The sequence below is a fragment of the Acanthopagrus latus genome, chromosome 15, assembly GCF_904848185.1.
Source record: "Acanthopagrus latus isolate v.2019 chromosome 15, fAcaLat1.1, whole genome shotgun sequence".
NCBI lineage: Eukaryota > Metazoa > Chordata > Actinopteri > Spariformes > Sparidae > Acanthopagrus > Acanthopagrus latus.
Window position 1 is genome coordinate 18,012,534 of NC_051053.1, and position 23,434 is coordinate 18,035,967.

The 23,434-nt window shown below is 38.8% G+C and overlaps 1 protein-coding gene across 1 annotated transcript in view; it reads right to left on the minus strand.

The window, feature by feature from the left end:
* anapc1 (anaphase promoting complex subunit 1) overlaps nt 1–20,831 on the minus strand; it is a 43,698-nt gene extending 22,867 nt beyond the window's left edge. Inside the window, exons 1-31 of the mRNA XM_037124409.1 lie at nt 20,645–20,831; nt 18,760–18,999; nt 18,389–18,553; nt 18,169–18,211; nt 17,966–18,063; nt 17,437–17,519; nt 17,188–17,261; nt 16,888–17,033; nt 16,639–16,796; nt 16,014–16,145; nt 15,437–15,655; nt 15,005–15,100; nt 14,597–14,687; nt 13,847–13,912; nt 13,611–13,748; nt 13,151–13,294; nt 12,274–12,334; nt 9,439–9,494; nt 8,949–9,080; nt 8,791–8,865; nt 7,617–7,739; nt 7,164–7,333; nt 5,032–5,123; nt 4,653–4,801; nt 2,877–2,955; nt 2,181–2,220; nt 1,724–1,797; nt 1,335–1,513; nt 742–828; nt 514–653; nt 21–139 (exon numbers count right to left, since the gene is read on the minus strand). Of these exons, the coding sequence (XP_036980304.1) occupies nt 21–139; nt 514–653; nt 742–828; nt 1,335–1,513; nt 1,724–1,797; nt 2,181–2,220; nt 2,877–2,955; nt 4,653–4,801; nt 5,032–5,123; nt 7,164–7,333; nt 7,617–7,739; nt 8,791–8,865; nt 8,949–9,080; nt 9,439–9,494; nt 12,274–12,334; nt 13,151–13,294; nt 13,611–13,748; nt 13,847–13,912; nt 14,597–14,687; nt 15,005–15,100; nt 15,437–15,655; nt 16,014–16,145; nt 16,639–16,796; nt 16,888–17,033; nt 17,188–17,261; nt 17,437–17,519; nt 17,966–18,063; nt 18,169–18,211; nt 18,389–18,553; nt 18,760–18,975 (3,445 nt within the window). The 5' untranslated portion in view covers nt 18,976–18,999; nt 20,645–20,831. The remainder of the gene's footprint in view (nt 1–20; nt 140–513; nt 654–741; nt 829–1,334; nt 1,514–1,723; nt 1,798–2,180; nt 2,221–2,876; nt 2,956–4,652; nt 4,802–5,031; nt 5,124–7,163; nt 7,334–7,616; nt 7,740–8,790; nt 8,866–8,948; nt 9,081–9,438; nt 9,495–12,273; nt 12,335–13,150; nt 13,295–13,610; nt 13,749–13,846; nt 13,913–14,596; nt 14,688–15,004; nt 15,101–15,436; nt 15,656–16,013; nt 16,146–16,638; nt 16,797–16,887; nt 17,034–17,187; nt 17,262–17,436; nt 17,520–17,965; nt 18,064–18,168; nt 18,212–18,388; nt 18,554–18,759; nt 19,000–20,644) is intronic.
* Between the last annotated feature and the right edge of the window lie 2,603 nt (nt 20,832–23,434).

Sequence of the window (23,434 nt, forward strand, 5' to 3'; positions counted from 1 at the left end):
GGTGAGAATGCGTATATTACCTGTCAGGTTGAGTTTTGGGACAGGTAAAGGTTCAGTTGGAACAGGGTGATAGGAGAAGAGAGTGAAGAGGCCTCGACCGACTGGAAGAGCCATGGTCCTTTGACACAGCTGCAGGAGTCTTTGGGAAGACACAAAGACGTGGACAAAAAGAGAGCAGAGAATTAAAACTGAGGAAACACTACAGACTCCGTGTCAGACAAATCGATATAATTGACAGGAGGTGTAGGCCATCCTTGATTACAGCAGGCATCCCAATGATTTCTCCTAAGATAGAGACAAGGAGAGGAAAGAGCTTGTGATAAACAAAAGATGTACACAGTCACAAAATAATAAACAGCAAAACATTTTCAACAAAGAAAGACTGGACTGAAATGTTACAAAAGAAAGACAAAACAGGACAGAAAAATGTGCTGTTTATATCCTTTGACAGTGTTGTTGTCTGTGAGCATCTAGATCAAGGACACACACATACTGTGCACATAACATTCTCACTTGTTCTCTTTTTCCTCGATGTATTCATGGTCAGACACCTCTGGTAACTGGACAACACTGACCCGGACGGGCCTGGAACTCTGCAAAAGCCTCCTGACCTCCTGGACCCTCAAATCCTGACTCCAGATCAGTCCAGTGACCTGAAGGAGAACAGAGCAAATTTTCCCTAAGAAGCTGCTGTAACAAGCTTTCCTTTAGATTATTTATAATGTTTACGGCATCTGCTACCTCTTGAATAATGTCCGACATCCCATCTTCCTCTTCATCTGCTTCTGTGGTGGCCGGAGGCTCCAATGACAGACCTGAACCCACAGACTGGAGAGAGACACACAGAAATGGTTCACATACAGCCTGAATGACAGTTTGAACAATCTTTAATGACGGATGTTTTATCTAAACGACATTAATGGTTTCAAGATTTATTCCAAAGACAAATGTCCATGAATTTGAGAAGGAAAACAGTATGAAGGCAAAGTATATTTTGTTACTGACATAATTAAGTAGTTATTAAGAGAGTAAAAACATTAGCAACATTGATTAAAGCTACAATTTCAAAATGATTGTGATGCAAACATTAAGCAAACAATTTGGCACTTTGTGGTTGATTTGGTCAAGCTGAATGCCTTCACAGAGACTGCGAGACTGATGGAATCTGCATATGCTATTTGTTTTCAAAAATGATGGAAAAAGGTTAAAAGCCTTAATTAAGGCAGTGAAGTACAAGGTCAGTGAGTATAAAACATTACAATATTGTGTCCATAATGACGATGGATTAAAGTTTTTAGACCCCAGTCTGACTTAGGGTGTCATTTCATACTCACAGCTTTGCTCTTAGCCAGGGTCATCTTGTGGGCTTGTTTGGTCAGATCCTGTCTCCCGATCAGCAGACAGACCTCCTCTGACCAATCAGAACACGGCTGCTCCCGGCAGCGGTAGATGGCCTCCCTGATGGGCAAAGCCACGCCAAAGGGGACTGACTCCAGGTCCTTCAGAGTGAAACCTGAACCAGTGAAAAGAGAGTTATAAGTGAATTTAGGGGGAAAAAAACATTAGAGGCTGCCTCCTTTGAACTTTCAAACAAATCTTTTATAACAAGTAGGAAACGTTTGCATCAATGTGAAACAGTTACTGTACTGAGAGAGAGGACATGGTTTCAGCACTCCTTTTCTGTATAGATAAAAGCTGTAAAAACACTTCTTACACATCTTACCTTCTGAGGTAAGCCAGACCACCAGCTGTTCAGCCAGACTCCCACTGGTGACCTTCATTTTTACGCTACTCTGTCTATGATAAAATACAAAAATACAATACATGATTTTTGGTCTCACTTTTGGTTGTATGTGCACAATATGATTCACATGCCTGATCTACAGGGGGTGGTAATGCACCAAATACAAAGAGGAAGAATACTGGCTACAAAACAAGGGCGTTTTCATTATAGGATTTGAAAAAATATAATGCTGCAGTGCATCTATACCAATATTTGGGTCATTTAATGTTTTGTATGATTATAATGTTTATTTAGCACAATAAAACAGGAATGAAATAAACTCAAGGCCCATGAATGACAGTGATTAAAAAAGTGTTAGTTATTATTGTGGCCACTCTATACAAAAAGAAAAAAAAAATCATAGAGCTCTTCCTCTTATTGCTCAGAGCTGAATTACCTTCTGTAGTGTATAGGTTCACTGGGACGAGACTTCTGGCCTGACAAAGTGGAGGACAAGAGAGAGATAACAGGTAAAAGAGGTCAATGGGTTGATTAGTGGTTGTCCTATTTGTGAATTGCCTCGTGAGGGAAACTACTGTCAACTGGGTTAAAGCATTTTCAAACCCACAGATTGGTTGCTAAAAGTTGTCACTGAAAGAATGGGCACTCAAATGACGTGTTAAATGAAGGTGACATTTTGTTCCAGATCACTGGAGGACTTCATTTACGTGGGTTGGCATCTGTTGTTGTCTGGTTTTGTTTTGTGTTGGCTGTAAAATGTCAACATACAGCTGAAAAGAAAACAACAGTCATTCAATTCTCCAACACTGCCCACAGTCAATGAGCAATTCTGTGTCATTGCAAAAGAGGCTGATCAAATACCTGCAGCGACTGCTGTCACCTCAGTACTGTATTGTTTTTTTGTCAAAGCAAAAACAAATAGAGGGAATCTGGTGACGTGTAAACCCTTCAGTCTGTATTGCTGGGCCCCGAGGCAGAAAATTATGGGACTGGCAGGTAATAAGAGCTGGTCGTCAATAAATGTTCACATGCACACTGAAAGGGTTCAGCTAGAATCACATGAAAGTCCCAAGGATGCAATCAAATACTAGTAAAGTGATCGTAACAGCTAGTCACATTAACACACACACACCGGCAGAGAGCTTGGCCAGGTATTTTGCAACATCTGTCGAAGTAGCATTTTCATCTCCAGTGATGTAGAGGGCATAACTCTGAGGAAAGAGAAGCACAGAAACAAAGAGAACGGAAAGAAAAAGATAAATACTTGACAGCAAAAAACAGAATAGGGAACATTATTATTATTATACAAAGCATACTTCTCTTGGAGATGTTAAAATGATGAAAGTGTGTACAATGAAAAAAAAGCTAAACTGATCATTTCATATTTAAGATACCTGGCAGAGTACAATGAAGTCTAAATGGTCTGGCAGAGGGAGTGGGCAAGAGACTATGGCTGACAAAAAACAAATACTTATCTCTGGAGGTTTTTAGAATTAAAGGGGGGTGAACCAGAGGGCTAGCTCGTTAGCTTCCTTTCACTATAATAGCATTACTCTTCCTTCTGCAGATCCCGGTAGACATTACATCTGTCACAATTTAAACCAGTGTGGTGTTGGGAGAAGTTGTATGAAGGTCAAAACAAAAGCTAAAGGTGGAACCCAAAGCATGTGCACACAGTATGTGTTCTCATACTGTTCTTGCACACATATAATTGAGTAAACATGATTCCATAATGGCCTGTCTGTTTTTATCTGTACATGTCTGTAGAGCAGTGTGGTTGACATGATGCACTTAAATTTAGGAACCGTTAACGCAGCCAGTATTATCTATTTGCAGAGCTCCAGGGTCAGCAGGGTCAGACCTGCAGTCCAGAACAACCTGTGCCACCTATAGACATGAGAAGGAACAGCAACAGCGCCTAAGAAATGCTAATGTGCGCCATTAACAGAACCCAAATTCTGACACTGATGCACTTTGAAATGTAAATGCCACCACAAAAGAGGTCATGTTTTCATCCAAGACAGTTGTGTCATTTGGTTGCTTGCTTGGTTTGTCAGCAGGATGACACAAAAACTACAGAATGTTTTTCCATAAAACTTGGAAGAGGGGTGAGTTTCTCAGAATCCAGTAGAGGGGATAAAGTGAGACGAAATGGAAATCAGTTCTGATGATAAGTTACGTTGGACTGCACAACTGCAGATCCATAAGAACATCAGTTTGCCTGACTGAAGTGATTTGTCACAATAGAGATTTCCTGTTGTAAATCCAAATGGAAATACAGGAAACACTACATTTACCTGTAAGAACTGAATGCTTTTCTGACAGGTTAACAGTTGGGATAAAGAAGGCACAAGTTTGTTAGGACCCTTTCACATACTGATCTGTATATATCCATCTATGTGTCTGTGTCTCTTATCTGTCTAACAGTCGTCATCGCTTCCGTCATCCACACACACACACACACACACACACATACGCACACACACACACACACACATATGTACACCTTTCTAGCCATACCACGGTGTAATTGCTCTTCATGACCAGAAAAAGAATCACAGACATGCAAGGCAAATAGATTATCTGTCTCAATCAAAGTTGAACTCTTTACCCTCACTGTCTCATGCACTCACCAGAAAGCCTGCAAACAGGTGGAATATCAAGTAACAGAAAGAAAAACATTTTATTTGGGGAGAATCATGTACATCCCTGTACAGATGCTGGACCAGTTTGTTATTGCCAACAAGGTGTCCTTGTAACCTGTACATCTATGGATGCCTACCACGTAACTGCCAGAGTTCAGCAACCTTTTTCTTCCTGCTTCTTTCCAAACATCATTTCTGTCTCTGCCTTGACTGTTAGCTATACAGACAAACAATTAAAATGAGGAATAAAACTTTGGTCTTACCAGAACCAGCAGCCTGGTCCTCTGACAGATGCCAGGCAGGTAGGGGAAAGGTGGGACCTCCTCCCCTCTCAGACAGCTACTGAGCCAGCTGAGGACACAGGGGGGCTCTGCCCTCAGGTAGGAAGGAAGCTGCATCTGACTGGACAGGGCTGAGGAGAGAGAGAAAGATGGAAGGTGAGGAATCAGAGAAGGAATTTAAGGATGGAAGTACTATACTCACAGTTCAAGAGTTACACTATAAGAGACCTCAGATGTACAGACTCCGTAATGTGAAGCCGGTCTTTATCAACAGCAGACCATCCTGCCCTCTCTACTCACTACAACATGTCTTGTCTGTTTCCTTTCCTGATACCATAATAGACTATCAGATGCATCTTACCCTGGTCTATGAGGCAGCTCTCATTGAAGCCACTAATTAATGAAGGGTAATCTCTCCAGTACAGATCCACATACTCCTCCAACTGAAGGTCTCTGCAAAACAAAACATTTATAATAAGTATTAATATTCCTGTATCACAATGACTCCACATACATGAACACATCACACCTCAAATACTGAATATATCTACAGCACGAGTGTCAGAGGCTAGATTTTTTTTCATTTAACTCCACTAAATCATTTTATCGACCTTAAAACAGTTCGTCCTTCATGCCTATGTCTGCTCAGATGGACAATTGCTGCAGGACTATAGTCTAAAAATGGCTCCACTTTCTCAAAGAGCCTCTGTGGCATTTAACTTGTTTTTGAGCAGTAATTAAAACACACACTCTGAGTAAGTAACAGCTGTGAGCCATTGCTTCTCTGCTTACCATCAGATAATCAATAGATTTTAATCTGGTTACCAAGCTGCGATTCGGACACAACTTACAGCTCTGCGTGTCTGTGAGATAGTTAAGGAGCATACAGTTACCCAGTTTTGTAGAACCTATGTAAAAGCTCATATGTGTGCCTGTAAAATGAATCATTACTCTAAATCCTTTATTCCTCGGCTTTCTTGATTCCTGCTTTTCTCTATGTTACCTCTAATTGTTTTTAGTTTTGCAGTTGTTAGTGTGTTTTTTTTCTGTACCATGTTTGTATTTGCTGATCTAGGAGGCAAGCTGCAGCTAACAAGTGGCAGAGATTAAAGGGATAAATAAACTTGGTTTGAATTGAATGTAAGACATAACCACATTTTAGGTGCCATGAACAGACATTTGCATGAAAATAAGGCATATTGTGACTATTTCTACAACTTTTACAGACAGGAAAAATATGTCCTTTTCTAACCACATAAAAAATATTTTGGAACATTGATATAGTATTTTAAACATCTAAATCTAATCACAAATGTAACTGCACATTGTGAAGACAGAACCTTGTGGGAACACAAATGTGAGATAAATCAATGCATCTAATAAGGGCTGTAGGTGGTTAGCTGCCTAATCACTGATGAGGAATCCAGTTCTTTTCTGGATGGAGTAGTGTTGTCATGATAGTGGAATTTCTAGCTTTGATACAATACCTTGAAAACACATCAATATTTGATACATGTGAGATTATTACAACGACACTAAGGGAAATGTTCTCAATAAAAGCTAAACACAATAAGGCATGTGTACTGTGTGTTAAACAAAACATCATCTAAGTTTATTTACTTCGCGATTCTGCAACAAAATAGAATTGAAACTGTTTCCTCAGTATCAATATTTAGCAATATTTCGATATTTTGGCACTAGAATGGAGCACTGCAGAGTGGGAGATTTCTTGGCTTTTGATGTGACATTTCTTTTGGGCAAAGAATTCCTGCACCAGAAATTAATCTGGGTAAATCTCAAAAAGATGAAGCACATAAAATGGAAATAAAGGCCATGTGAAGAGGATCAAAACCAATTTCTTCTTCAAATCATTTTGATAAAGGCATAAAAAATGTGATCATTCCCAAAAATGGCTTTTAAAACAATTGGGACCATCATATTCGCTTTCACCACTTACCAGCCTTATAAAGCGTAAAGACTGTAAACATTTGGACCATACCTAACAACAGCCCACATACTCTGCAACAAAGACCAATTACTCTGAAGAGTGCTTAACACCCTACTCCACCGATTCTGTTTTCGTCATTGTCACCAATCACAGCGGTCACTTGACAACCTGCTGAAGTTTGTTGCTCTGCACACATCACCAAAGAGCCTTGATTACAAGCTTTCAGTGAAAACAATGAAATACTCTTCTCATGGTGAGAGCTGAACATAGTTGGGTGAAAAGTAGACTAGTAGAATTTTTTAGTTGTTGTGCTAAATGGCCCCACTTTCTTCTCTGTTTTGTAATTGTGTGTGTTTAAGCAAGAGGTTTTTATTTAGTTTTTTTTAGAAGGCTCTATGTAATGCACTCTACTTCTCATATCAATCTATAAATGCACAATACAAACAAACAATCTACTCACCTGCTCACCTTTCATCAGCTACATGCTATTTACTTTGCTCTCAGCAGCCAATAGCGACATAAAAACTATGACAAGTAGTGGTTACCTGGCCAGTTGTTGCAGCAGACATACAAGCGATGAGGCTCTTGCTCTCTGCAGCTCGTCCAGCTGCAGCTCCTGATAGAGCAGATGGAGAACGTAAAAAAGAGCAGGAATATGAGGGAAGAGAGGAGCTGCACTGTCCAACTTCAGAGATGGACTAGATGAAGAGGACACCTAGGAAGGAGGGAGAAGGAAAAAGAGATAAGTCAATCTTTCATGGATTTGCCAATGATTAATGATGATGATTGTTTTTAATGGACATTCTTACATTTTTCCCCTGATTTAAATCATATGTTCATTAATGTTATAAAGTTTGAATTCAGCAATATACATTTGAATCTATGCAACATAAAGTCTCAATCAAGCACATTTTCATTGTGGTCACACCCAAATATGAAGAACAAACTAAATTGGTGTGACATGTAATATACCAATCCAACCAAAGTAAGTTACTTACAGAGGACGTGCCCTCAGCATCTGTGATCAGAGAACTGTTGGAGCCACTGGAGTCCAGTGGACCGCAGACTGACTGGGAAATCATTTGACGGTGGTAGTGAGAGCCCAACAGGTACTCCCAGTCCTTACAGACAGGAGAAAGACAGAATCACCAGTAAAAAGGTGGGTTTCTCTAATGAGTCATGAATGTAAATATTTGCCAACAGCCAGATAATAAAAGGCATCATATGTCTGGGGCAAAAGTAAAGTAAAGATAAAAAATTAAAATTAAAAATAGAATTAAAAATTAAAAATAAAGATTCAGAATAGAAAAAGACAGACATTGCAACGATTCTTATATACATATTAAAATGTATTCTATGTTCATTTCATGCATTAATTGGGGCTGAACTTTAAGTCAACCATCTGAATGACACACTGCTCAGACGTCACAGACTAAAAAAAGCATGCTTCAATATAAATGTGGCTCATGCAATTCCTCAGGTCAAACGCAGACACACGCATACGCTCAGCCAAGGCCTCCAGCAGATTGACATTTGACAGTCATGTTTTGCTTTAAAAAGAGCACACAAACACAGATTACTAGAGTATTTCTAATTTTTCAGTGTTTGTTTAGGACTGCAGGACAGACTGCAGGTTTTTCCCAAAATTATGTCACACATGGGAACTATCCCCTGGGTTAACAGGGTTTGTCACCTGCGCTGGGCTTTCCCTGTGTCCAAAATGTGAGGGTGAAGTTATTTCTAATACAAAATTATACGTCATATATATGTATATATATAAATCATACAAAATTATGAAAGTTAAATGATTTTTCTTTTCACTGCAACATTTGTTTCAGTGTGTATTAAATTTTCATTTTAATTGCATATAGAGCAAATATATTAAATGTTTAAGGTCATCTTCCTTTATCTAATGATAAAAAATAAAAACATTATTTAGTATTTCTTCGATCTCATCATATACCAGCAATATTAAACTTTAAATCTTAAAATAGGGTTAGGGTTATTAATATTTTTTGTCATTAACAAACACCCGAAAAAAGGCCTTTAAGAAATTAACATTGAGGTTATGATAAATAATAAAAAAAAAAAAAAATAGGACTACAGGTCCATCAGTTATCTTTAACTAGATATCAACAACATCATCATCACAACAGATCAGACATTCGTCACCTCATCAGAGCCTCCATCAGAGGGACGAGCTTTTTTGGCTGCAATCACTGGAGAGAGAGGCACTTCAAAATGCAGCTGAGGAAAGAAAGCAAGGTCAAGACCCGAGAAAAATTCAAGTTAAAATTATTATATAGAGCACACTTCTGCAGCGAACTCACGTTTCGTGTCCAGGCAAGGCGATCGGTATTATAGCCCATCAGTGTCATGAAACACGTGACAAACAGGTTCCACTCTGCATGGGCACTGGGACCGCCGGGGGCATTGTAAATGTTATACCACTTCACCAAAACCTGCATAATAACATGGGTGGAGATTTTGCAGAATGTTACAAATATTCCAACTTGAAATTAAATGTTAGCAAAAATCCTCAACCATCATAAATAAAACAGTAACAGTCATTGGTGATGCAGGCTTAGCATGAGTGTTACATTTTATGACAGACAGAACTTCTGCTTACATTATAACATTGGTTCTTGAGAGTAGAGTGTCTGCACAAAAGTACAAATTCTATACATTTTCGTTACCTAGAAAAAGCTATGCTGGCATGTGTTTATTGACCAATAAATAATACCATACTAGCATCCTGTATTTTGTCCAAGTATGTCCATTTTAGTGTTTTTCCCAGAATCAACAATAAATTCCACAAACCTTCATCGCAGCTTCTTTGGGCAGGATGAAACGAATCGCCTGAAGGCATTTTCTCACTGGAGGAGGAGAAAAGAGACAATAGACATTTTTTCAAACCTTTTTGCAATAAACAAGATAACTGACTTTTAATGACATTTTAAGAGTTAAGAAGTGAAAAAATGATGTACATTTTGTTTTGGGGTGGGGGTTTAAGACACTGACTATGAACTCAACATCCTTGGTTTCAGTTCTGCCAGGGGCCTTTGTTAATGCCTTGCCTATTTTTCCAACATCATTTTCTTTTGTCCTTCTACTGTAGACTTTCTAATGATAAAAAAATTTTATTGAAAAAAAAAAAATGTTGCCACATATTGTACTATTTGTACTTGTTTCTGCCTCAACTAGAATTTCTGGTACTTTTCCCTGATTCTGTGGAAAATACTTGGATTAACCAAAGATTTTTGTAGCATGTGCTTCTGTGGCTATGCATGCTTGTGCATCCACATCTATATTGAAACAAAGACACCTTCTCCAAACCAGTACCAGTGCCATGGAACTCTCATGGACACTACAACAGTTCAGTCTTGAAATGTTTAAAGATGAATCAAATCACAGGGAAACATTGTTTATGACAGTGATACTCTCAACGCATTGGCATGTTTGAATAATTGACAGAAAGGAGATGCACACACATTCTGATACTGCTTTAAAATGATTTTATAATGACTGTGAAGATTTCTTGGGACCACATGAGACATTTTGAGGACCCAGCCTATTTTCAGAGTTTAAAGAAAGGCTAGAAGGTTGTTAGTTCTCTGGGGATCTCTGGGTCAGCTGTGATATCTCAAGAAGAACCAGTTAGAGTGGAGCTGAGCAACAAATGAATGAACGCTGGACCAGAACATTATAAGAGATGGCATTCATTCATCAACCCTTTGATGTTAAGACATTTTGACAAAATTACAATTAATTTATTTTAACTGCTTTGTTTTGATCTGACGATTCCCATCCTGTTGAGACATTTTTTTCTGTCTTCACCTCAACATCAGAAAACGAAAGAGGAAATTAAAAAAGAGCCACGACTACGACAGTAATTAGTGTTACTGTGTCTTCTAACAACCCTGACCAATCAGATTCCTAATCAACGTCATCAGGCAATCTTAATTGGACATCCAGAGTGGGAAAGGTCAGAGAAGAGGTGGATAAATGCCATTTCATTAGAGGGAGAAAGCCTCGCCTGTAGGATCGATTACTAAATAATGGGGAGAAACACATGGCAGAGATATAAAGGTAGAGACACACAATGCAGACAGAGTCATACACACACCTGAGTGATGCTGAAGGCTTTTTCTTTTCTTTTAAAAAAAAGAGCTTTGACAGAAGCTAGAAGAGAATTAGAAACTCTCAGGTTTAACATCAGAGCAGATTGTTGAAACCTGACCCAGGGATTCAATGGTGGTAAACAAGATCCACCAGTAGACTTCTACTTTAACAAAAATATATTGTCAGTGACATGTATATCAATTATTTCTAATTACTCAGTCATCAGCTTGTTTTTACTGAGGACACATAAATACAGGGCTGTAGTTAAAGCTTTTTGTCTAGCATCTGCAGTGAGTGAGTCATTCACAAGCTTCATTTCAAGCTGCCCATTTTACCAGCTAAAAACTTTTTTTACCATGGAAAATATGGAGGAACAAACCTTTCTAGGGCTACAGTCTGAATTAAAAGATTTGACTATCAGATACTATCACTGACAAGACTGCTAGTGTTTTAAACATCATCTCGTATAACCAGATATTCATCCAACAGGATATGATTAGCAAAGAGAAGTTTTATGGGGAATAAAAATTCAATTTTGTCTCTTTATTATATCTTAAAAATTTGAAATATAACTGGAATCTTAGAATGTTGAAGTTAGACTATCGTGTTCACTCAAGCAGGAGGTGGCATCACCTTACTGAAGAGGCTGAATCACATTTAGTTCATCACAACATTTTCACAGAAGCTGAAATTAATGAATTTAAGCATTCACTGCTGTTTTTTTTAAATAATCAAATCAAAACTTGAGTGAAAATATTGAATTGATTTGTCAAACAACTTTATCATCTAGCCTGTGAAGCTCAGTTCAAATAATGTGGTCCGTGTATGAGAAATGGCAAAAGGACATTCTCACTTTCCAGTGTTTAAAGGTAAGGTTTGCGTTCCTTGACCCGAGTAAAAGAAAGGTTTGGCTATCACACAATGTATTTCCCAACTGAATATGACTTTCAATTCATCCACATAATCCCTCACATTATTTGAAGTTAATTATTTTCATGTGCTAAAAGGTTAATATTACATGTTTGATAGTTAATAAGAAAGATTAATTAAAAGATCTGAAAAGGAATGGCACGGAAACAAGAAAATGTTTTTTTTTATGCATGACTAATTTTTCTATCAGAGTTACACATGGTAACCTCACCACTGCAGTGGCTTTATCATTATCAGTGGGAAGCAGCGTGCGAGTGTGCGTATGTTTGCGTGTGCGTGTGAATGTGTCTTGTAATGGCATCCTCAATACATCAAGATTTACGTCACTGTGTAACGAAGGGCAGCTCTCAAACCTAATTTTCAGGACCTAACTGCTGTGACTCAGCCATCTGTGTGTATCTGTGTGTGCGTGCGTGTGTGTGTGTGTCAGTCTGTCTGTCTCATTTAAAAAAACTACACATTGAAAAAGCAGACACATTACTTCATCAAAAAATAAAAGCCACAATACCTTGTCCTAAATGTAAGGTGCAACCAGTACTGTTTTTTTTTCTGTATGTTCTGACAGCAAACAATAACTAAAAATATTGTATTTGTTTTTCTCACCTAGCTCTGAGGTAGCAATCTCTGGGATAGAAATCCTCAGCATCGCGCCACTGCTTAGTTCCTAGAGAGAAGGATTGTGCATAAATTCAATTCACACACTTCAGGTTCAAAACATCTGGATCAGCTCTTAGAGTTTAGCGCTATAGCAAACTATCCATGTTAAATCCTAAACATTACTATAAATCTATACCTACAACAAAATAAGAAACACTAACAGAATTAACACAGGCATTATTCTATTCAAGTGGCCCTGACAGCACTGCAGAACTGATGGGAAACAAACCCCTGATATGAAAATAAAATGTCAACTTGACAACACACAGAGAGCAGCTGGTGCTTTGAAAACTCCAGAGAGCAAACAATTAGTCCTCAGATTGACACATCAAGTGGTCAAGGAGAAAATCAATGAACAGAGGTAATGTGTCAGAATAGAAGAAGCCTGCAGAAAATGTTTCACACAGGGTGGTTTCTGTTTCTATTAATATGTGTATTCTGTAGAGTCAGGTCTGACAGGACTGGCCCAGGAGGCAGAAACATACAGATAAACATTCACTCAGTCCATTGTGGCTTTCATTTACAAATATTAATGGGCTTATACAGCAACACACACCACTGACTAGAAACAACTAGTCTCCACCTTGCAGTTTAGTCATATAGAAATCGTAGGAAAACAACTTATCTCTGCAAAGCGATGGTAAATGTATTCTAGAATAGGTTCTTGTTGATTACGTACCAAGTCTTTTTTTGTGATTTAAAGCAACTACAGATCAAACCACTCCTTTTAACCTCTAACGCCAGGAGGAAAAATACATTCAAAAGCAATTTTCAAAAGGTCAAAGTAATGATTTTGCCTTCTTGAGAACGCACACAAACCTACCAGAGTGACACGGTTGCAGACAGCATCCCGTAAGGCATGTATGTAGGGCGTGGCTTGCTGGAAAGTGTAATCTTCCAAGAACGAAGCTTCATGGTGTTTAATGTTTGGAGCCCTCAGCTCTGACACTGGTGAGGGCATCACAGCCTGGACGGGAGGAGAAAAACAAAGACATGAGGCAAAGAGTAGAGGAAAAAGATTATGTCAAGGAGCAAAATTGAATAATTGTAAAAACAGGAAACCAAATCAAGCCATCATATTTACAGTGACAGATAATCTCACTCTGTGGAAATTGTTCTTCAGACAGTACGAGATTGAACCAAGCTTGGAGGAAACAGATATATTTAACTATACTGTGCAGGTGACACAATCTTGTTACCTAAAAAAATGCATATTAGAAAAAACAACCACATCATTGACACCATTACTGCATAAATAACATTATGTTTACACATGGTGGTACCTCATCCAGTCTTTGGAGGTGTCTACTGCCAGCGTTAGCCGGTGTGCTAACATTCTCCACTGGCGTGCTGAGGTGAGGGAGGTGGTTGGTCATACTAAAGGTGGGTGACAGGAGGCCAGGGACAAACACCTTACTGACCTGAGGAACAGCCAAAACAGGAAGGACCAAAAATGTTATCTATGACTGTTGCCTACACTACGTTATGTATCAAACTGCTGTGACTGACCAGGTCTTACCCTGGTGACTCCTGTGTAGAGAACCAGACTGCCACAGGCCTCCAGAACCAGCATGGCATCTATATTCTGAGGATCAAACTCTTATTGTCAGAAACATTTTAAATCACCAGAACTAAAAGATCACCAGAAGTAAAAAAGTTATCTTATTATTGATTAACATCCCTAGTGTTTCTGTTTTTCATTATCAGGAGCCCAATGGCTTCCAGCAGGTCACCAGACCTCCTGGGGTCCTTACAACTAAAACTCAAATCAGCTTTAAAACAAGAACATTCTATGAGTAATATCAAATAACTCTTCACTTCATAAGATTAGAAAACAGAAAGACAAATAACTGCACCTTAAACAATACTGTCGCACACATTTGAGGTCAAAAAATTATCAAAAAATACAGAAACAGCAACAGTGGAACAAAATCTGTGTTTGATAACTCAGCTTCAGTTTCTTGTCAGACTTTCAGTCCAAAACCCAAAGATATCTGACATCAACTATACTTGAACACTATGAAACCAGCAAATAGTCACTCATGAGAAGCTAAAACTACAAACTTCCAGCATTTTTAGTTCATACGCAATTATAAGATTACCGTAGGTACGGCAGATTCATTTATATTGTTTTCAGAATCATAGAAAAGTATTGCACAGGTGTACCTAAAAAGGCTACTGAGAGTACAATACAATGATCATGTACATGAGAAATCTTACTATCACTAACTTTCACTACTCTCTGTGAATCTAAGGTTTTGTAAACTACCTGCAGAGGCTCTGCATCCTTGGCAGGGATGGTTGTCACAGAAGCAAATATGAGCTGAGATGTATCGTTGCTCTCAATAAACTTCACACATCTGTGGAGACAGCGAAAAAGATTTTAACATGTATATTTAAAAAAAATAAATAAATAAAATAAAAAAAAACAACCAGATAATGAAGAGAGTTACATCAAAACTATTGTTGACTAGTTTATCGGGTAAGTTTTGTGTATTAGTGATCAATGTATCCCTGAAGACTGTGGACTGTGTGTCCATGGTTACAGCCATGTTGCTCTTTACGACCTTAGTTCGACCTTTTCACAGACATTAAGGGTCTCATAGTTTCCATAGATGTAAAGCATGTGCATGCTAGTTGAGTCTGTGTCAAGCATTCATTGTGTATGTTTACTGACCTGAGCTCTTGGTGAGACTCCACCAGGAAACAGAGGTAGCAGTTCTCACAGAGGTCAGAGGTTAGGAAAACTTTAGATGCCTGGCTGCTCATCTCCCTGCAGGTGAAAAAGGTTCTTTAAGATTCATGTCATATAGGCATGGCAACAAAAGAATACAACAACTACACAAAAATACAAGCCAATTTCAAAAACTTTTTGAGAATAATTTCACATCTTTACTGCAAGGAGCAACAAGCTTATATGGATATAGGAAATTAACTTAAAGTAACTTTTAAGCCACAATTGCTCAGGAAAATTTTTCAAGTCAGTAACATTTGATTAATTGTAGATAATGTGGTATTTACTAGCAATTCAACTAAAACATGTGTCTTTAAATGCAGATGCTAATATAAACTAAAAAAGCTTTGCATCACTGAACTTGTTGGAATTTACCTATGACCGCCAGCTGTGATCGTCTCACTCCACAGCTGCTCCATGCAAAGGTCGGGCACGATGGGTTCCATCTCCGGCACCAGCATAGTCTCGTTGATTGTGCTGTTGGGTGAGGGCAGCAAGCCATGGTGTCCCCTGGGGGATTGGCTGTAGAAAGACGTGTTGAAGCGAGCCGCACCTGAAAAGGAGGGAGCCGCCATGCCTGGAGAGTGGGCACGACTTTGGATAGAAAAGAAAAAATGTTTTACACTGAGAAGGATTGTTTCAATCAGTGGCTCTCCGTTTGAATCCTATGCTCTTTTTGCCATCTGCTCAGTGTAAACTTAAATTTTTGTAACTTCATGCGCTAAACAGCTTAAGTTTAAGCTTAAAACTTGCAAATCCTGTGCCTTATCCAAGTTTACTTGTTTACATTTGATTTTAGCAATCTATACTAATGTAGCTAAGTTAGCATTCAGTAAATGTTTGTTTTCAGGACATTTTAATCACTTTATCACACAATATCCATCTGCGTCGCAGATATGTTTCCTTGATTGTTTGTTTTAAGTAGAACAAATCGTTAAGTGCCTCTACTTACCTAAGAGCAGCCATGTTGGATATACTTGGGGAGTGAATACGGGAGTGTAATCCTGGTGAAGATGTCGTCATCCTGCTCTGGTGGCTGTGCAGAGCGCTGTAGTGTAGCGGAGAGCTGGTGCCAACTGTACAACTACATATAAGCAGAGACCCGATGAGAAGATCAGACCACAGCAAGAGACCAGAGATGTTCACAAGGATCAAATATTATCACATTTAGTATGCAAAATAAAAATAATTTAGTTATTTTCCTCTTTTTCCGTACTCGTTTTTTAAAAGTTGCTCATCTTTATTTTATCCATGTCAGTGGCTGTCAGCCTTAAGTTTGTATTCCATTCATGCTTTGTTGGTCTGCTATCGATGTTGATTTCTGAACTTTTTGTTTTGCTTTTGATTCAGATTTTAAGGACCTTAAATGTAAACTGATTTGCATGTAGGCCTGCAACTTAATCAATTGCTTTGTGTCCAATATAGCAAAAAGTGAATGGCCATCTTAATTTTCCACAGTGCAAAATGTCTCTTAAATTACTTTTACTCAACCAACAGTCCAAAACACAAGGATAATAGGTTTACTAATATATATGACAAGGAAATGCTCGTATTTGAGGATCATTCACTTTCATTACCTTGTTCCAGTTACAGGACCAAACCCTATTGCCCCACTGCCACCGGGCGAATCCAGGCGGGAGATATTACGGAGGTGGGAGGTCAGAAAGCCCGATGCCATCAGACCCAGCGGTGTGCCACAAGGATCTGCTGCACACCGCAGGACTGAAGAGCGCTCCTGATGGTAATGAAAGGCTGGAGGTTAGGCACAGGTAGACTATGTTTTTGTTTGTTTGTGTGTGTGTGTGTGTGTCTGTGTCATCACTAACATCAGGCGTGACCTTGCGCAATGCCCAGACGGAGTGTATTCCCTGTAGAGTGTCATAGGAGACAACGAGAGAAGGCTGAGAGCAGCTGAACACTATCTTCATGGTTGAGTCAGATGCATACTGCACACGGGAGCCTTCAAACAGACCTGGAAAAAACACACATGGACAGAATCACATCAAAATGGCAATTATACAGACAACAGAGGAGAAAGAGGAGAATGTGCAAGTGTGTGTGTGTGTGTGTGTGTGTGTGTGTGTGTGTGTGTGTGTGTGTGTGGTGTGTGTGTGTGTGTGTCGTACCCGTAGGTTTACACACTACCGGGGCAATCTCGTCTAGTGGATGCAGCATGCTGAATACTGTGGGCAGAGGTTCCCTGTAGAGAAAAACAGCACAGTACCTTAGTTGCGTATGTATGTGTACATGACTGACTTTTGTTTAGGGTTTGCACTTTGTTGTGTATGACTGCTTCACTCAAAGTTAGTTTCCGGATCTGTGTGTTGTGAGCTTGTATACACATATGCATATGAGTGCGTAGTGTTAGAAAGTACCCAGGGGGGCCGAGTTGGGTGTCAGTTGCTGCATTTTTTCGTTCTAACAAAAGTCCAAACTTGGTCGCCCAGACATTTGAGACCTAGGGGAGACATAGACAGGGGAGACATCTTTTAACGCATCAAGTACAAATACATTCATGCCAAGCATGTGGATAAAAATATCAGTAAGTGCACAAACGCAAGCAGAGCTATCTCACACATGCAGCTCAATTGATGGGGTTCATTCCCACTGTCAGCAATCCAAAGTGTCCATTATCATTGGGTGGCCAGACAATGGTTCAGCCCTGAGGAATACCACTAAACTGACTAACGTTCACTTGCACATGGACACATAAACACACCCACACATTAACACCAGATGCAGCCACCATTCATGTGGAAAAGAAACAGTTGGGGAATTTTGGGGAATTTTTAAACGCGAAAAGTGACAAGAGAGGAAAAAGATCAAAGTAGGTGGACCAGCTGGTTGAATTCAACAGTTCCTTTTGAAATTCTCTACAAGTATCTACTCATATCACACTCTCACCTGGAAGGGAAGGGGTGAGATGAAATCCTTCCCGGTGACAGTGTGAACGTTGACACAGCTACCCTGGACAATACACACTGTCTGCTCCACTTCCTTCTCTGCAAAACAACATTAGAGATATTTCTTTATTACCTTAAACTGCAATGTAAAATAACTGATAAAATAAAATAACTTAAAAAAAGTCGTTTTAAATGATAGAGTACCGTCTTTCTTGTTCTGAGGAACAGCAAAGTTACACCATAAGGCCTACGGACAGAAAAAAAGACATTGTCAGCTCCTAGAAATGTTTTGCATGACAGACAGAAAAATATAAATCCTGTCAATTTCCAGTATGTTTATGAAAGAGTGTTTTATAAAAGAGAAAAAATGCTTGAGAACGGCATCATGGTAGCTTACAGTCTACAACAGCATTCAGAAACCGACCTGCTGCACTGGGCTGTCAACGGTGAAGGCTTTGTACACGTTGGAGGCCTGGGTCCGACTGCCCTGGCTCCAGACGACCACAGTTCCTGCTGTGTAGAGCTCCTCTTCAAACTCCACATCTTCCTCTCTGACTCCCATGCAGCCTTTCCTGAGCTGCCAGCATTCCTGCCAATCAGGTCAACACAAAGAGGTTAAAGACGGTTAAAAAAAAAAAAAAAAAAAAAAAGGGTTTGAAACATTTCTTTAACCAGTCAAAGACTTTTAGTGCCATGAAAAAATATTTTAATCAATACCTACTGTGGTACAAACATAATTGATTACACCAGTGGAATTTTAGTGCACTCAAAGTCATGTAATGCCAGCAGTCTCACCTTCTCTCTTTCCTGCAGACTGACTTCCTGCAGGGACCCCACCAGGCCAGCGGCACCGTCTGATGACCAGAGCTCGGAGGCAGGCTGGAGCTCTCTGAGCTGCAGGTTGAAGGCATTTGGATGGTTCCTGCAGTGCTCGCGGCCGAACGGGACAAACGACTGCAATTCCCCTGCTGCGATCATCGTGGCTGTCTCTTCATACACGACTTCCGACATGAGTTCCAGATATCAGCATTATTTCTAAAGACAGAATCAGATGAGAAAAACTGAGAAATGTTAAGAAATGAGGGAGAAGCTTATTTCAATTTACTTGCCCCGGCGCAATCTAATGGGTTTGACATATTCTACCAGGGATATTAACTGTTGGACATACAGTATATAGATAAGATCATTTAGAATGTAACAGGACTATCTATGCCATAATAGAAATTTAGAGCTATACATATAACAAACATTGTAAAAAATACTAAGAATAGAATAATAGTTAAATTATCGAACTTGCATTGTAAATCTGTAGCAGATCACTTTGACTATACTGTGCTGACTTACTCACACTATCATTACAATTACTTCACTATAAGTGGGAATGACTGCTTTAGTGACACAATTTTATTTTCTTAATGATAAACTATGAAAATAACGGTAATGTGACATTTATTAAGGTCTGTATCAAAATGTGTTTTCTTAACTCTGGAGATCAAGATTTGAAGGGCAACCCTTTACCAAAAGATTGTGGCTTCTGCAATTTGGATTGCACTTGATTATATTGTGATCTCGATAACTTTTCAAATGTTTGTGCTGCCCTACCACCCACAGTCAAACAAATAAAGGGGTAGGCATAGGGGCTATTTATTAATGCATCTTCGTGTCCCTCTGTATACTGTTTTTTTTTTCTCTTTTCTGTCTTGTAGTGTTACGTTATTTTATATACATATTCAAGAAAACAAAAAAAGCATGTTACAACCTAATTGTGCATATATCTATTCAGCTGTATAGTCGTAAGTGTGAGTCTGTATTCATGTAAACATGCTCAAATAAAAAACTTCCTCACAAAAACATGACAGTATACACTGGGTGACAGAAAGGTTTTGACTGGACTGAGAGAGATACTTAAAAGTTGAAAAGAACACACACAAGAGGGCAAAACTGAAACTTAATAAGGATCCCAACTTCAATGTTTGAGAGGATCATTTCACATTTGAGAGAATCATTTCACATTTCACATAGCCTTAAATTCAGAAAACTAAAAGACTAAATGTGTGTAACTGTTAAGACAGTGGTTGTAAAACTGCGCAACTGAATTTTCAAGTTGTACCTGAGGAGGTAAGGTGGTGCCCTTCAAAATAAAAAGGAATACAAATTTTCATCATATTAACTTGATGTGGTGAGCAGATTGGACACGTAGCCATCAAGTGAATGTTTTCATAATGACGTTAATTTATGACTGTAATCTAATTTCACATATCATTAAGTTAGCTCAAACCGGCCTTTAAGTGAGTTGAAGCCGTAACGTTATCCCTGACAACTTGTCGCGATATTGTTAGAAGCAACATTACAATAAGACAACTTTCATTATAATTTCTTCTGTTACATGCTATAGTAGACTGACAGGCGCTACATGCTAGCAGTCAGCTAGGAAATTTCAACAAAATAACTGTCTTTAAAGCAAAAACTCCGTACCTGACAGCCACTGTGATGCTACAAGTTACATAAATAAACTTGTTAACCGCTGCTTTTAAGAGGCTAGCTATACAGTGCTCTACAGCATTAGCAAGCTAACGCTAAACTCCCGTAGAGTACCGTTGTTTCCCCTGACTTGATTAGCACGCTAGCTAATATTAGCTTCAGCTAGCTGTCAGTTGCCGGGAGACGTTTAGCCGCTAACCTGATAATAAGGAAAAGTCTGGCTCTTGTCGCGGAGTCCTTTTCTTTCCTTTGTATGATCCTTGTTTGAGCACAGCGTCGTCACCACTGCCGACATTAAAACGACTCGTATTAGGTGCCAAACTGTGGATTTGGGTACAGCAGGTTTTCAAATGAGCGCGGACATCTTTGCTGTCCCGACATCCTCTTCCTCCACCAGTCAGCCAGTCAGCAGCGAGGAGGTCGGGAGGACGGAGCTGATAGGCTGCCCTTCATCAGGACAAATTTGGATGACAAGAGGTAGATGCGGAATACTGTTGACATTTTAGACAATCAATAAAAAAATGCTCTGATGGTGCGCAGAAGAATTGTTGATCATTAAAGAATCACATATTAATAAATGCGACCTTCTTACTTTTAAGTGTTGTCAAAAAGTACCCTAAAGTTACCGTATGACACAGTGTTGAAAAATCACTTGGTCAAGTGAAAGTCACCCATATAAAAAATCTAACAAGTATTTAATATCAGATACATTAAGACATTTACTCAAATATTTCTCAGGGAATACTTCAGCTCCAAAAGTAGGTTACAAGCAAAAGTATATGTAATATAGGCATATATGCACATGTATGTATGTTTTTTATATCCAATTTCTGCTAAGATAAATTCGTTTAAAAAAGCACTGCAATAGCATGCAATAGTGACTCAAGTTATCAACTAAATGCAGAGGTTAAAAAGTATAATATCGACATCCAAAATGTAGTGCAGTGAATTTATACAGGAGCACCTGTACCTCAAAATTGAAGTTAAGTACAGTACTTAGTTATGCACTGTCACTGCTGCCCTTCTTACTTCATTGTCTTTCTCTTTCTTTTTTTATGTGAATTCACCGGGGAAAATTAGAGACTTGTTATTCCACAACTGAAGCAAACCCTGAAGCACAATCTTATCAGGGTGCCATAGTGTTCAGAAATCTTCATTTTGTGCCACTGCCAGGTTTCATTTTGAGCCTCAATTGGCTGATACTTCTTTTTGTACATGCTTCTCATATGTGGGTACTTCAATGTGTGAATATAAATCTGGATTGCTACTTAAATGTTCTTGTCTGTGCAATGACAATAAAGGAATTCCTTTCTATGCTGTTTCCTAGAAAGATTTCACTTTTGCAATCTACCAGTGAGACACAAATGTCAAGTCCAGCCTGAGGAACTGCAAGTAACTGTCGAGATAACACAACAATCCTGATGTGAACAACTTGAGTATTTGATTATTTTTTTTCCTGTCATTTGATTTTGTATGAACTACTTTTCTCACCTATCTAAGTAACGGCTTGTAAATGATATGCTAAACTGAGCCTGATTTTGAATAAACTATATGATGAAATGAATGAGATATAAACTGCCAAATGATATGACTCCTGATGATAAACATTTCAATCAGTGAACTTTACTTGACTTTCAGACTGAATAACATGGTTAAATGTGGAGGATATGAAAACATGTTGCAGAGAGAATCACTGTCACCCCAATTAAAAATAAATAAGATGATATTTATATGAGGAAGTGGTGAGTAATCACCAGCGTCCGTTAAAAGTCACACCAAGACTCAGGCAACAAATATTACCTATTTTACACTCTATTATATGTTAGATTGCATTTTTATCTGATTTTATTTTGCTTCTTTCTTCATTTGTATGATTTTTTTTAAACATTAGGTTATTTGTATGATTCTAGTTTTGGTCAAATTGTTAATTAAGGTTGTTAATACGGATAATATTTAATTAATACGTGTGCATGAACTTCCTCTAATCGCTTAAAATAGCCGCTATGTCACAAGGTCCTCCAAGAAACAGGTCATCTTCACAACAGGAGTGTGTGGTTAATGGACAGATGGCACACTGTACTGTATCATTTAACTCCTCTAGCATCTAAGAAATCCAATTCGGCAAAAGGTGGTCATGAAAGATTACACCTAAGTGGAAAATTGTGAGTCTGGACTGTACAGGTGCAGATGGATGTGATGGATGTCGCACAGACACGGTATGATCAGACTCAGTTAATGCTCCCAGACCATATCAGCGGGGCTCCCTGGGTGCTGTGCTTGTGAGTCAGAGAGAGAAAGAGAGATAAATAAAGAGAGAGTGAGAATGCTTTATCTATTTAATCTAAAGGGAAATGTCAAAGGGACAAGAGAGAAACGCAAAAAGGGAAAGTTTTTCCTCACAGGTCTGACTCAAAATGATACAACAAATCATTACTTTGTATTTCAAAATGAATTCAGTGGCTGAGAGTGTTGTGCCATTGTTTATTAAGAAGAGTGGCAACCAGACCCCTCATCTTAATAAACAGTGCTACAAACACCCTTATTTGAGATAAAAGATAAAAAAGCAACTCCCCGGGAACATGATTAATTTAAAGTGTAAGTTCACTCATAAATATTTAAAAGTCAGGTAAAATTTAAAATTCATAAAACATTTCTGTAGCAACACAGCGACTGTTGCAGGATTCATATCCCCCTTTTCAAAGCCAAAATGTTCACTGTAGCTTCTAAGATAAACGTGCGGGTACACGAGTGACACCACGAGTCGAGGGTGTAAGTCACAACTTTTCAAATCAATTTGGAATCTTGGGGTTATGTCAGGTGAGATGTATGAAGCCATTTTATCTGTGTTTTTCACTCCAGAAATGTTTTGTGGGCCTCAACTATTTTCCTGCCTTTACATCGTTAAGTGAGTGGTTAGATAATTTTCAGTTTTGGATGGACTTATCCTTTAGGCCGAGGCTGGAAACACTATTTATATATTTATTTTCTT